We start from the raw sequence: 15,892 nt of genomic DNA, 5'->3' as shown, positions 1-15,892 counted from the left end.
AGTACCCAACAACACCGCAGGTAACCTACCGGGAGACACGCGCCTAGAACGTCACAACCTCGTCTTGATAGTCTTCAACATCTTCACTCACTGAGCAGCAGCACACATGTCGTATGGTATAGGAAAAATAGCAAGTGTGAGCACATGACATGCTCAGCAAGTGTGGAAAAAGTAACGATATGCAGGCTTATATCAAGAATAGGCTAACACATGGTATATTTGCGTAAATGCGAATAATGAAAACATATTTGGAGTCAAAAAGCATTAAACAATTATTAAGTGAATGTAATCCATACAATCCAACATCCAGCATACAAGGCTCCCCACCTTGCATACCATAACCGTCTAGTACTCCCTGTACTATAACCAAAACCACAACTAAATCCATAACCATAACCTATAATCACAACCCATAACCAAAACCCATTAATCATGTGAGGATCCAAATCTCTCATAACCGTGAGCATGGCTGATATATTATATTTTACACTCTGCGGAGGTTGTCCAGTTTTCCCCATGAGTCATGATTTCCATGTTGCCGTGTTTGCAAGACACTTATCACACGCCAGTGGTGTGTCGCCAGGAGATCACTACGAAGCATTATCCATTAATTAGGTCCTGGTACTCCAACGAATACCAGCCATGTGTCTAATCAATATGCTAAGCCTTACCCATATCGGTCTCGTGGTTGGTACAGTAATTCTTGGGTTGTCGCTCCACGAACCGGTCCTTATATGTGATACTTGGGCAAGGACTTTCCAATTATCCAACATCCAACTGGGAAAATAACCAACCAAACCTAACATCTGTTACATAGGTGACTACCCATCATATTGACAGACACTGCATGCAATTTGTAAAACAAAATAGTTTAAATCATAGGTTCAAGATGATCAAGGAGTACACTTGCCATATTCCCAATGCTGCTCAGTGTTGTTGAATCCTTGGTCTTGAAGTCCCTCGAACTGATCCGAAGCGTTGTCGACTAATCGCGAATTCTATCGACAAACAAAAGCAACATTGAATAAACACCAAATAAACTCAAAATTGCAAATAAAAGAAATAGAACGAGGATTGGGACTTGATTGGGCTGGACAAGAAGAACAAAATTGACTGGATTTCTTTCAAAGAAAGATGAAGAGTTAGGAACTAGGGCTTCACATGAAATGATAGAAAATATTGACTGATTCATTAACATGTGTGACCTACAAATTAATATATTATTTTAATATCATAAACTTATATTTGTGATACAATGACATGTAGATTTGATCAGGACCTATATGTCATTGTGACAACCATGAATTTACAAATCAAAATAATATCTTCATGTTGCAGAGACTTAAATGTTAATGAGGGAAAACCACTATAAAGATATTAGAATTTCTATTTGAAATTGGCATGGTTGGATAGATCATGATTTTAGAAAAATTTGAGCACAAGAATCACTCAAATCAGAGTAAAAACGGAGAAGTTACGAGACTTTGAAGATCTAGGGGCTTTTCTGCAAAAGTGCTATTTTCTGGAAATTCAGAATTATTTTTGTACTAGAAAAGCTTGAATTGTTGACTGGGCTGACATGGCTGATGTGGCACGGTGACAGGGATGACACATTAGCAATTTTGTTGATGTGGAAGGTGATGTGGCATGTGAGGTGGCTGAGATGCTTACTGGATCAAGTGAGACATGTGGCAAAAGATGATTGGTTTGCGAAGGGGTAGGTTAGATCTAATTAGAGCCCTTGGAATCGGATTGGACGGCTGAGGAGATTGAGGAGGAAATCAGCAGTGACAGTAAATGAAGGACGGCGGCGACTGAGCTCGGGCATGGCAAAGGTTCGCCGGAGTTAGCCGGAACGGCGGTCTGGTATTCGGATTGCGACGGCGAGCGGGGGAGCAGAAATTGGAGAACACGGGGATCCCGTTTGAGGCCTTACTAAGGTGGCGCGGCACCGGAAGGAGGTTGACGATGGCGGAGGTGGCGAAGGGGCTCGAGACTTCATCGAGACTGTGACTCTGGCGGTCAATGCGACGGTGACGGTGGCACAAGCTTCGGTGGGTGGCTGCGAGTCCACTGGTCGGCTCGGTCGGCACAACGCAGCACTGGAACGGCGTGGCGGTGAGATTTACCGAGCAGCAACAATGGTGGCGGCGGCTGTGGGTGAAATGGAATCGGGGGGTCCCCGAGTCCAGAGGCCAGGACAGCACAGTGCCACGTGGCGCCATGCCTCGGGGATCGCCTCCCCGGGAGGTCCCCGAGGGCCCAAGGAAGACAAGTTCTGGGAGAGGTGTGCTCAGGGCCACGGACAGGTGACCCCCGAGTACCCGAGTTCCCCGAGGACCCGAGAACCAGTTCCGGGAGAGGTGTGCTCGGGGCCACGGACAGGTGGCCCCCGAGTACCCGAGTTCCCCGAGGACCCGAGAACCAGTTCCGGGAAGGGGTGCTCGGGGCCAGGAACAGTGGCCCCCGAGTATCCGAGTTCCCCGAGGACACAAAGAAGACAGTTCTGGGAGGTGGCATGCTCGGGGCCACGAACAGTGGTCCCCGGGTACCCGAGTTCCCCGAGGACGCGAAGTGAACAGTACCGGGAGAGGGTGCTTGGGGCCAGGAACGGTGGCCCCCGAGTACCCGAGTTCCCCGAGGATCTGAGGAAGACAGTTCCAGGAGAGGTGTGCTCGGGGCCATGAACAGTAGCCCCCCGGGTACCCGAGTTCCCCGAGGATACGAAGCGAACAGTACCAGGAGAGGGTGCTCGGGCGTGGCCCCCAGGTACCCGCAGTTTCCCGACGACGTTAGAAGCCCCTTGCCACTGGACCCCACAAGAGCTCAGCGGTGAGGTGTCAATCAGTGGGAGGCCCGATGCTGCATTCAAGAGGGGCATGGCCTATCACTTCCAACCACTCCCCCCACGCCTGTCGTACTGAGTACGTCAGTCCCTGCCACCGCCTGGCAGGAAGGCATGGGGACATTTAATGCGACGAGGCTTATCGCCTGCCCCCCTGCTGTGTCAGACCCACTCTGACCGAGCGGGCGCGCGAGGCTGCTCGGTGGCTGCCCGGCGGGCCCCCTCCCCTGCGCCTGCTAAAGCTGGGACGTGAAGGCCAACAGGACAGCCCAGGGGGTGTGTTTTCAACCCCTGTAACATCAAATTGTAGACCCATGATGGTTGTTCTCCATTTATGGTTTACGGGAACTTGTGCCCCAGTGTTGGGCACGCCAAGCCTCCCCCGGTTGTATAAGAGGGGGAGCACTTCATCAAGAAGAAGAGGTCGGATTCAATAGAGGAACAGGTGAGACGGCTTGGTAGGAGCCGAAGGTCTAGAAAGGCTGAGCTCATGATAGAAGCTCAGAAGGAAGTTCATCAAGCTCAGAGAATCCGGCACTTGAAGACCCGGGCTCAAGATAGATAGACAGAAACACCTTTGTAACATAAACCAGCTCTAGAGAGTTGGAGATCCAGAGAAGGGCATTCCAAGAGCCTTGATAATACAATGCACCACACAGGAGTAGGGTATTATGCCTCCGCACGGCCCGAACCTGTCTAAATTCCCTTTGTCCACCGGCCCGACCAGATCTCGTACAAACGCGCGTCCACTCCGCGCCGCGAGGCGGATTCAGAATCATCCCCCGGCCGAATCTCAAAGGGGGTACCCCAGGATCCGAGGGGGACGGCTTGGGATATATAGGCGGCAAGAGGAGGTCGGGACGGGCCAGGACACTCAAGGGCGGCGACAGATTCCAAAACGGGCATAGTAGCAGGAGAGTCCTGGAAGAAGATGACGTGTATGCAGGGCCCACATGGCGGTGGTACGCGGCGAAGGTGGCAAGGGCAGGGGCGCGTTCAACAGTGGGCGGTAGGCAGACAAGGCGCGACACTGGGCCGGACTGAGGCCCAAGCGGGGAGGAGGAGGGAGAGTGCAACAGGCCGGCTCGGCTGGCAGGCCGGACCGAGAGAGAGAGCTGGAACGGGCTGGAAGAAAGTGAGAGAGGGAAAACTGGGCCGGGGGAAGCGGGCCAGCGACTGGGTTAGATTGAGATTAAGATTTTTCTTTTTCTTTTGTTTTCTAATTCTTTTGAAATTCAAATGAGAGCAAACCAAATTCAAATAAAACACCAAATGAAGCTTAGAACTTCAAGAAAATTCCAGCAAGCTTATAAAATCATTTTTGAAGCCAAATAAAAATATTTTGAGTTTATGAAAACATTTTGATATTTTGGAAATCATTTCTAACTCAAATAAATTCTAATAAACTCCAAAAGAGCTCAAATAAAATCCAATAAAAACCAAACAAAACCTATATGCCTATTTTCAGCATGAATGCATACAAACAAAACAATAAACCTTAATTCAAAGTTGAATTTGAATTTAAAAATAGGCTTTTTCCTATTCTAATTATTCAACATACAATCTAATCTTGGAATATTTTAGAAATTTGAGAAATCTGAAAATCAGGGTGTGACACAAGCATTCCAAGAAAACCTCTTTGCTCTCTAATTGCATGTAATCTAGTTGTGTCATTCTCATTTGGAGATCTCAGGTACTCATCTCTGAAAACTTTAATAATAGCTTTGACAAACCTTTTAAGTCTCTCTATAACAATACTTTCATCATTACAAATATATTGATCTGTAGCATCCGCTGGTACTCCATAAGTTAGCATTATAAATGTTGTCATAATCTTCTGCAACAGAGATAACCCAAGACGTCCAAATCTATCTCTTTTATGTACAAAATAGTCATCATGGTCTACTACAGATTGCACTATGCAAAAAAAATAGATGACCACCCATTCTAAACCTGTGAAAAACAAAAACAATGAGAAATACACAAGAGGATCAACAAAAAAAATGAACAAACACAAAGGACTAATTACAAGCCTGCGCCGAAAGAAAGTTGCCCCGTAGGTAGGAGTATTTGAAAAGTAGTTCTGGAATAGCCTCAAATGCCCGACTTCTCTGTTGCGATTAATATAGGGGCATTTGCAAATACCTCCCTAGTTTTTTTATTTTTTGCAAGAATGCCACTCGAATGACAGTTTTAATGGCATTTTTGCAATTTTCTAGTGACAAGCTTGCAATAACACCAGGAGTAGTGGTTTCTTTGCAATTGTCCCATTAATATATTGACGTCCAAGTATAGAACTGTCATGTCATGGAGCATTCATACACTCATATTGAATGTGGCATAGGTGTAAAATAGAAAGAATGAGTTCATTGTCATCATCATCTGACGACGATGATGAATCTAAGAAAGATGGACGACTCATTTCGAGTAGAGGAGAAACTATAAGGCCAATGACTTGGTTCAACAACTAGGCGAATGACATTCCATATATAGACCCGAAAAATATAGCCATTAGAGATATAGTCGTTGGAAAATATAGCTTTTGGAAATATAGCTGTTCAAAAAGACGTCGTTAAAAACAATAGCCGTTGCAAATTACACCATTAAAAATATAACGGTTCAATTTGCTAGTTACATGATAGTAGTAAAATATAGGTGATTTGAATATAGGGAGCCAAAAATAAAGAGGTCACTAGAGCACGCAGAGAAATAGCTATATCTAACTTACTACGCCCTTATGTTGCTTCATACTTATACTAATCATACAGTAAGCAGGAGTGATACTATTGGAGTGAACTGACAACGGAAGAAGGATCAGGAGGTGTGGGAATTGCAGCTGCTCCATCAAGCATTTGTGTCACCTTTAGCATTGTAGGTCTCATGGTTGGGTCCTCCTGGAGACACCACAAGGCCACTGCCACAAACCTTTCCACCTTCTTCAGATTCAAAATTGCTTCGTCATCACCCTCCACCAGAAAATCAACCCTGCCACACCTGTAACAGTCATTTGCCCAGTAAGTAAGTATTTTTTTATCCTCTTCTGCAGCCTCCAACTCAACATTCCTCCGACAACAGATGAGCTCCAACAGGATGACTCCAAAGCTGTAAACATCCACCTTGGCAGTGATACCGATGCTCTTGAACCACTCGGGGGCAACGTATCCTCGGGTACCCCGGATACCTGTGTTTGTTTGTGTCTGTTTGGTTCGGAGTAGTTTAGCTAAGCCGAAGTCTGAGATCTTTGCTGTGAAGTTGTCATCGGCAAGTATGTTCTGGGGCTTTATATCACAGTGGATGATCTGTGTGCTGCATTCCTCATGTAAGTATAACAGCCCCCTTGCCACCCCTAGGGCAATCTGAACTCGAAGGTTCCACTGAAGCCTGACATCACCAAAAAGGATTCTGTTCAGTGATCCATTTGTCATGAATTCATAGACCAATAGTCTTTCTTTTCCTTCATTGCAGAATCCTAGCAATCTAACCAAGTTCTTGTGGTGTGTCCGTCCAATAGTTTGGACTTCCATGGTGAACTCCTTTTCTGTCTCGTGCTGGAGCTTGTCAATTTTCTTGACAGCGATGCAGGTCCCGAGCTCATCTTGTAGGTTGCCCTTGTACACAATACCAGACGCACCAGTACCAAGCACCTCCTGGAATCCGCTGGTTGCATTCTCGAGCTCAGCGTAAGTGAAGGCTTTCAGGGGCAATCCTAGGTTGCTTGATGACTGCAAAGACGGGGCTTCCTTTCTGATGATAGTACAGTAAGTACCGAAAAGGAGAACAGAGATCAGGAGAAGGTTCACCAGGACAGAGCTTCCCAGAAACAATGAACTTCCAAGGATCCAGTACTTCTTATCTTTTTTCCATTTGCTGGAACCAACAAGCTCAGACTGTGAATTGTTCTTCTTTGGTAAATTGTTGTTCTTTGGTACTTTGAGAAGAACTTTCCTCTGCACATCACCCATCAATTTGCCATTTGATAAAGGCATCTTCTTCTTCCAACATGTATTATCAGTGTCATGGAACACAGTGACGGCGCAGAAACAATCTCTCAGGCAGAGCCGCCGACAGTCATTCTCAGTTATGGGGGAGTACTGCTCATAGTCAGCTAGAGGCCAATCCACATGGTTTGCCCATATCAACTCAAACTGCATCATGGCAGATGCTTCATCCAAGTCACAACTTTGTGGTTGGAAGTCTGGTTTGCAGCCTTTATACTTCCTCTCCTCATCTAAAAATGAGTAGTTCGGTGGGCACAAGCAGGATGTCTGGTTGTTCGTGCCATCGAATTTGCAGTAACTGTTAAACCCGCATGTGCCGCTGCCAACATTTGGCAGTAGTGCTTCACAGATATTTGATGGCTCGAAATCAACAACTGTCCATGCCGAAGACCACTGGTCGCCGATCTTTAGGTACACATATTGCCGGAACACACCATCTGGGTCAAGTGTGGCGCGATGGTAGTAGTCAGCCATGGAGCTGATAACCCCTGATGTCATATTGATTTGTGTGCCGTCATCAAAGGAGATGTATATCCTGCCAGTGGCATCGAACACCAGCATTGTGGTGTTCCCATCCACGGACCAATAGGGGTCATAATGGTAACCAGACGGCATAGCAACGGGACAAAGGGAAACACCATTATTTTGCAGGTCAAGAAGGAACCGGCCACTGGAGTAGTCAGTAGCGATGATCCGGCTGCGAAGGGTCTTTGGGGTGGTGAGCACCTGAGTGAGCAGGATGGTATCTGCTGGGCTGTTGAAAGTCTCCCACTTGGGTGAGCCATCTGCAGCGGCTAGTACAAAGTTTCCTACATCTAGCATGGTAGCGTAGGCTGCACCCACAACTTGGGGATTCCATACCTCTGTGCCGGTGGGGTCCTGGAGCGAGAGCACCCCACCAGAGGTGAGCTGGAGGCGTGAACTGGATGAAACTTGTACGGGCGCTGGATCTGGATCTGTGCTCCTGGCATACCAAGCCACCGTCTGGTCGCTGATCTTGTTGAACCAGACGGCGAGGAGGTAGGAGGAGGAGTTGCCTTCAATTGGCCGGAAGCCGAACGCGAAGTCGCCGGATGGTGAGAGCCAAAAGCTGCTAGGCCCTTGGGGTGTTAAGGACGAGCCCAAGGCTATGTTTTGTTGAGCTTGAACAGATGCTGAGGACAGAAGCAGGAGGAAGGGTAAGAGGAGATGCGCCATTGGTTATTTTGGTTTGGTTATCATTTCCTACTTCTGATGGTAAACTTATGCATCTCCTTGCATTTAATAGTCTTCATTACCTCGAGATTACAGTTGATGGGTCAACGGACAGTTCGTCGCATTGAACTGGCCCATTGTGACCATTTGGTGCGCAGCTGGCATGGGTCCTTGTCTTGTGCCACTATTCCATGACGAACGGTGGAGAATGGGCTGCTGTGATTTGGTTTTGAAAGTTTGCAAGTCTTGATGACTCGAGCTTACGGTTGTCCGGTCATCGGATAGTCCTGCGAGGAACAGTACCAGTGAGCTCATGATGAGACGTTGGCCGTGACTTGTGGTTATGGATGAGAAACATGAGATTTGTTACTTGTTAGGAAAAAGGAAAGTTATTTCAAAAGTATTTTTTAAACTCCTCAAATGCTTCTTCTTCCAAAACACGTAAATTAATGCTGAATAAGTAAACTACGGTAAGAACAGCTCCAATTCAAATTAATTCAAAATTAATTTTTAAATGAGTTTAAAAATTATGAAATTAGTGTGGTTGGATAGATCTTGAATTTAGATAAATTTGGCAAAAGAATCATCAAAATTGGAGTTGAAATGGAGGAGAAAAGACTTCAGGTTATAAAGTCGACAAAGATGGATAAATCTTCAATTTAGATGCATTTTGTTGGAAGAATGATTGAAATCGAAGTTGGAACGGAGGAGAGATGACTCTCGAAATATTGTCCAAAAGAACAATTCCAGAAAAAGAAAAAAATATTCCTTATAATATTCTCTAGAGAAGGATTTTTTACTTTAATAAATATTTTTGAAATCTTGAAAAAGTCTAAGAGAGTGATAGGTGGGACCAAAGTCAACTATTAGTGTTGACTTGGTCAATAGTCAAATAGGGTGGTACTGTTTTGTGGATGCAATTAATGGACTATGGACCGGAAGCGGCATAGAGAAGCGTTCGCTGTGGACCAGCTCTCGTGGACTTGCGCTAATGTGGTAGGTAGGGCTAGGAAAAATGGCTGATGTCCCAGTGCTGAATTAGTTCTGGTGGGGCCCATGTGTCACATGGCACTGATGTGGCGGTGGCTCTAGCTGACTTAGCACGGCAAGGACCACATGTCAGCCAAAAAGAGAGTGGAAGAAGGAGAGAACATAGAGGGCAGGGGGATGTCGGAATAGAGTGAGGACGGCAGTGCTTTGCCAGATTCCTTATAGGCGATAGTTAAACAGTGGACTTTGTTAAGGAGTATGTGCCAGTACCTACGTACGATGGTGAATTTAGTGGTGGGGTCCACTTGACTGAAAGCTTGCCACATCGGCGCTGACAGCTCACCGAAGTTGACAACAATGGCTGTGGAGATTGAAACACACGACTATACATTTTGGGGACAATCTGACACACTACGAGGCACCCATGGAGTGCATTGAGCGTTGCAATGTGGTCGCTTGGGCTGGAGCGGCTTCACTGGCAGCCGGCGACGCGGAAGAAAGAGGGCAACTATGGATGTGCTACGATGCGGGTGAGGAAGAGAGAGGGGGGAGAGAAGGCAGAGATGCTCGGGGAGGTCAAGATGGCACTCACTGAGGCGAGAGGGCAGAAGTCCATGGACGGAACACTGAGAGAGAGAGAGAGAGAGAGAGAGAGAGAGAGAGAGAGAGAGAGAGAGAGAGAGAGAGAGAGAGAGAGATGAGGTGGAAGGAGAGCTTGGCTCGGTTTAAATAGGTAGCGTAAGGCGGTTGGGGTAAAAATAATCTGATTGTGGCCGACACGATGGTATGGGCGGCAGGGGAGCTTGTCCTGGATTTGCAAGTTGCCAATCAAAAGGTAGCATGGTGGACGAGATGCGATGACGGGCTTCCGGGCGTGCTAACGCGAGCTGGGTGTGGCTACAAAGGCTTTGCGTGGTGAAGCGATGGGGCGAAGGGACAGTGTGGCAGGAGATCGAGAGGACAGGATAGAAGGAGCAGAGAGTGGTGGAGGAGAGCAGAAGGCTAGAGTAAGGGAATAAGGTGGCGGACCCCACGTGTCAGCGATGTTGGGCTGGCAGCATGGTGGTTTGGGCCAAGGGCATGGTGACGGATGAGGTGGGCAAGCAGAAAGGAATGGAAGGAGGGAAAAGGGAGTTGGGCTGTTGGCAGGCTGGAAGAGAGAGTGAGAGAGGTGTTTTGGCTGGTTGGGCTAAGGAAAAAAATATTTGACCCGGATGGAGTTTTGAATTTAGATTTGATTTAGGAATTTCGTATATTTGAAAGGGCACAAATTTGAATAAAATTTGAACAATCAGAAAAAATCCAAGAAAAACCAAAAGACTCCAAAATGTAACATGAATCATTTTGAGCATGTTTTTCAAAATTTGGAAATTTTAATTTGATGTATATTTTGGATACTTTACTCGTAGTTACATACTTAAGTTTGAATTTGTTGTAAATTTGAAAAATTCTAAATTTTTAATGCTGTTTAGGATTGAGCCAAAACACAAGGTGTTACAAAAAGCAAACACTCGAGGGTGTTTGGTTGGAGAACTGAGCAATATGCCTGAAAATATAGATCACCGAAGAAGTGACTCTGCATATTAAGAAGAAATAGACACTCAAATTTGAGCCAAAGAAAACATAAACTCACTGAGCTTGAGCAATATGCGTGAGAAAAAGCTCCCCGAAGATCTGTCTTAAATCAAGAAGCCATATCTCCTGTTCGTGCATTTATCCTGAGCCAAAAGAACAAAACGAGTAAGCAGAGAAATTCTTAATGGCGAAACTGGAAAACTAATTTGTCGGGTACATGCTTTTCTACATTTATGTGTGTCTGTGACTATATGTTCAGCGGTAGCTTACAGTGGCCAGATTGGGCAGTTGTCATGTGAAGTTGAGCTGTATGGGCATATGGCAGCTCACCTATGCATACCATGCTTTTGATCTACTTCACCTTCAAGGAGAAATGCATGATAAACGAGGGAACTCTGTACTGTGGCTTGCAGCTCTGTATATATGTAGATTTGTCTTTCCTCAAAGATATGTTCATCAAAATTCCTCTATGATATCCTTTACCTTCAATTTGATCTATCTGTTGTGAGATTTTTGGAGAAAACAAACGCAAGCTCCTTTGGCATTAGGCCCAATTAGCACTAAATAATTCATTCTTCTTTAAATTTTCATTATAATATTATTGTTTCTGATACTCCAACGAGAGAGCACCAGTAGTTCACTAAATTTTCATTGAAATATTAATGATTCATTAAAATACATATTTCGAGAGAAGAGATCTCCTTTTTTTTCCTTACCTTAGGCACACTAATGTGTATTTAGGTTCTTTGCATTTATTTGAAAAATGCATTGCCAATACCAATATTTTGGGCATCAAATCCAAAAAAATAAAGCAGCCAGTACCAAGAAAAGAAAAGATAGGAAATCGAAGTAGCCACCTTATTTCGTGCTTTTGTTTCCTCTTTAGAAAAGTTCGATATACTAGGTACAATAGGGCTAAGAGCTAAAAATATCTCAAATAGGAATCTAGGATTTGATATATTTTTTTGGGTATTGGGATATTATGAATTCTTTAGTAAACCAATTCGAGAACAGTTGGATGCCGGCTAAATCATCAATGATAGATATTATTTATTTCGATTCAACAAGGTGCCAATAGCTTCTCCATGTTGGCTAAGTGATTGTATCTCCACCTTGGAATAAAATGAATTGGTATTATTGCAATATAACCCATTATTCGGAATCGGTCATGCAGTTATCCTATTATTATTTACGAGTTGGTTTCAGAGTGAAAATAATGCTATGCTGTCATAGTATGACATCTCAATATATTTGGACGAGCTACTTGTTTCCTCACATGAAACTGGGAGCGTGTTGGTCGAGACATAAGCTAGCAAACCCGTTAGTTTTTGTACATCTCCTAGATCTGTTAATTGGCTGTAGTAGCCACACTTGTTTTCTTGAGATGTTTGTTGCTCTAAAATTTTAAGATATGGTTCTGGGGAGATGCATGGTAATAACGCCATACGCTGCAATGGTGATGTGAAGACTCTGTTCTTATGTTCCTCATAAAGATTGAAAACTGGTGGACCGAACCCTGGTTTTCGAATTTGAAAAGGGGGAAATCTGGATCTCACATACATGAGGCCCGCTAGTTCTGTAACAATACCTGTATTCAAACCTACAGGTTTTATTCCCTCTTTTTTCTTACCTGCTAGGCATCATGAACACCAAGGGAAGCTCTTGACTTACAAGGGCCAAGCTAATGCAGTTCTACAGCCTGAGGTTTCGGGCAATTAGTTGGGAAACACAATTTCAAGCTCATAACAATACTTTTGGCGTGCAGTCAGAAAATTGAAGGAGCCAGCTTGGTCCATACCCTTTGTGCCACTTTCGAAGCATGTCTGTTTACAAAGGACACCTAATTACGGTGTAGTGGTAGGAAAGCAGCATAGTGAAAACAGAGATATCAAAAGCATGAATATGGTCTCCAAAAGAAAAGGCATGAATGTGGATTCTAGTGTGCATGCCTTCATGTGTGTGTGCGTGTGCGTGTGCATGTCCGTGCGTGCGTGTGTCTCTGTAAAAGTGAGGCTATTAGTGACCATGTTCAGCAGAAGCTTACAATGGCGAGGTTGGGCACTTGTTATGTGAAATTGAATTGTATGGTAGCTCATTCATGTATGCTGTTGGAATATCTCTACCGAAGCTCATCGCCAACCGACTCCGGATCCCACGCCTGCCGGATCCAGCACACTGTAGCACATCCGGCATGATACTGTAGCGCACCGGCTGCTGGGCTGTTTGGAGTTGTTGGACTCCGGATTATCTCCAACAAACTGATCTTTTGTTTGTAGAGATAAACTCAGTTCAACCTCGTGTATATCTTAAAGATAAACTATTGTACTGTTGTACTATATAAGCCTATGTGCTAAACATGAACAATCAAGCCAAGATTATTCCAAATATTCCACTCTACCACGACCTCAAGCACGACACCTCAAGGCACCTAGCACGCGCTCGCCGCCCTGGGTGCGTACAACGCCCCATCCGTGTCCACGCCATCATGGCACCAGGCTTCTCTCATCCAGGCCATGAACAACATGTCCCTGCAGCAGCATGGACCATAGTACATGGACTTGGGTGCTTCTTCACATCTATCTGCCAACCCCAGTAATCTTTCCTACACCACACACCCCCCCCCTCGACCAGAACACAAGTGATCATTGGTGATGGTTATGTCCTAGAGATGTTAATGGGGAAGTCCCCGTCGGGGAATGGCTCCCCATCCCCGTCCCTGAACAAAGGAAAAATCCCCGTCCCCGTCCCCGTCCCCGTCCCCGCTCGTGGGGACTATTTTTGGCCATCCCCATCCCCGCACGGGGAATGGGGACCCGACAGAGAACCCGTCCCTGCTAAAAATTGAGCAGACAGAGAGTTACGCTGGTTGAGTACGGTGTGGGCTGGTTGGGAACACGCTGAGTTAGTGAGTGGCGGGCCAATGGGCTCAAATATTTAGATCACGAACAGATGGACTTGTAGGTTGTTTAACTTGGGGTAGATCTATGGGCTAGGCTTTAAGTTGAGGGTGGATGACTATACATGTAAAGCGTATATATTCGGGGCCCCGTGGGGAAACGGGGACGGGGGATGGGGAACCGTCCCCATTCCCGCCCCCGCCATACCTGACGAGGGGGGGGCTTTTCTCCCATTAAACTCCCCGTGGTGGAAAAATTAGCCCCATCCCCCTCCCCTAACAGGGGAATTCCCCATCGGGGAACAGGGATCGGGGCCCTGTTGACATCCCTATTCCGTCCTTCCCATCATAGCCTCCGGTCACACCACTTTCCCTTCCACCACTCACCCCCTCACAATTTCTAATGTTCTGGTTTCTCCAAAACTCATAACCAATCTTATTTTTGTTCGTAAATTCACCACTGATAATCATTGCTCAGTCGAATTTGACCTATTTGGTCTTTGTGTGAAGGATCTCCACACCAGGACCGTGATTCTCAAGTGCAATAGCTTCGGCGATCTATACTCTTCCCACCACCTTCATCAGCTCATCTTGCCCTCGCCATGTCATCCGCCACCGTTTGGCACAAACACTTGGTCACCTTGGTAGTCGATCCCTCTCGTGCTTACGCACTAGCAATGCTTTTTCTTTAGCTTCCAAAAATTCGGTACCATCCTTATGTCATGCGTGCCAGCTCGGATGACATGTTCAGCTTCCGTTTTCAAAGTCTATTTCCTACAATAATAAACCTTTTGAATTACTTAATTGTGATCTATGGACATCACCTGTCACCAGTATATCTAGTTACAAATATTATTTAGTGCTACTTGATAACTTTACTCAATATTCTTGGACTTTTCCACTCAAATTTAAATCCGATACTCTTCCTACTTTAAAACATTTTCATGCTTATGCCACTAATCAGTTCCATAACACAATTCATAACATTCAGTGTGACAACAGATGTGAGTTCGACAACCATGCTTTTTCCTTCCTTCTTGCCTACGACATCCACCTTCAACTCTCGTACCCCCACACTTCTCAACAAAATAGAAAAGCTAAGCGCAACATCCTCACTACAAATGACATCCTACGCTCCCTCCTTTTCCAAGTGTCTCTCCCACCCACCTACTAGGCTGAGGCTCTCCACACCGCTACCTACCTTCTTAACCATCATCCCACAAAAGCTCTCCACACCTTCACATCATATCAGGCTTTGTTTGGTTATCCCCCAAATATGACCACCTCAGAGTTTTTGGCTGTTGTTGCTACCCCAACCTCTCCGCCATCATGACACACAAACTCGCACCCTGCTTTGCTAAATGTGTCTTTCTTAGCTACCCAAAAAAAACACAAGGGCTACCTCTGTTTAAACCTTGCAACTCCTCATGGTTTTTTATGAAGTGACTTTTCCTTTCACTTCACGAACACCGACTCTGGCCAGCATATATTCAGTTTTTTATGCAGATCACTTGATGGCACCCCTCATCATAACGCCACCCTCCTCAGGCTCAGCTGGCGTGGTGGCCAACGCAAATGATGGCATGTTGTCCAGCAACGCACTTGGTGTGCCCACCCCAGTGGCACATGACGCGGTGCCCTTGGCACCTGGCGAGGCACCCTCGGCTAACCATGGCACATCATTCAACCTCCCTACAATGGTCCCTCCTAGTACATACGGCGCGCTGCCACCCCACCCTAGCGTGGCTCCTCCAGGCATGCACGACACGCTGCCCCTCCGCGTATACAGGAGGCATGACTCCTCATGGTGGCATGGTGTCTGGCATGCCAGCCTCGATTGAACGCGCGGCACCCACGCCTGGCACACCTGTGGCTGGCGTACCACCCTATCCCAGCTCATTTGGTTTTGTCTTGCAGGTGCCCCCTCCCACCATCAATGACCGCCCGATGCTCATGCGCGGAAAAGACAGTATTCACCTTCCTAAACCATTCTTTGACCTCAACACTGCTACTATTGTTGTGTCAACCCTACTGAAGACATACCACAGCACCCTTAATGACCCTCATTGGCGTGCTATGATGATCGATGAGTTCTCTACCTCTCTACCAACATGGGACCTTGTGCCTCCTCCCCATGTGGCAACATCGTCTCTGACAAGTGGATCTTCCACCACAAGTACATCTCTGAAGGCACGCTCGGCCATTACAAGGCATGTTAAGTTCTTCGAGGCTTCTCTCAACAATCTGCATCAACTATGATGAAAACTTTAGCCTCGTTGATGATGACTAGTAGGGAACTACCATATCATCGATAGCTAGCGCCGTCTGTGGAGATCATGATAATAGGTGTTGAAGATTTTACAAAACCTATAACCAACTCCGGGGCTCGCCAGG

At 46.0% G+C, this 15,892-nt stretch overlaps 1 protein-coding gene across 1 annotated transcript; it reads right to left on the bottom strand.

The window, feature by feature from the left end:
* Positions 1-5,120: 5,120 nt before the first annotated feature.
* Positions 5,121-8,089, bottom strand: LOC133923933 (G-type lectin S-receptor-like serine/threonine-protein kinase LECRK4). Its single transcript, XM_062369242.1, has one exon. The coding sequence runs from the start codon at positions 8,038-8,040 to the stop codon at positions 5,629-5,631; it is 2,412 nt and encodes an 803-aa protein (XP_062225226.1). The 5' UTR covers positions 8,041-8,089; the 3' UTR covers positions 5,121-5,628.
* Positions 8,090-15,892: the final 7,803 nt, after the last annotated feature.

The sequence above is a fragment of the Phragmites australis genome, chromosome 7, assembly GCF_958298935.1.
Source record: "Phragmites australis chromosome 7, lpPhrAust1.1, whole genome shotgun sequence".
NCBI classification, from domain to species: Eukaryota; Viridiplantae; Streptophyta; class Magnoliopsida; order Poales; family Poaceae; genus Phragmites; species Phragmites australis.
The sequence above is the reverse complement of the archived record's forward strand: the minus strand, read 5'-3'. Positions and strand labels throughout refer to the sequence as shown.

Coding starts and splice junctions, on each gene's coding strand:
- LOC133923933 (XM_062369242.1), bottom strand. CDS start 8,040: ATGGCGCATCTCCTCTTACCCTTCCTCCTGCTTCTGTCCTCAGCATCT.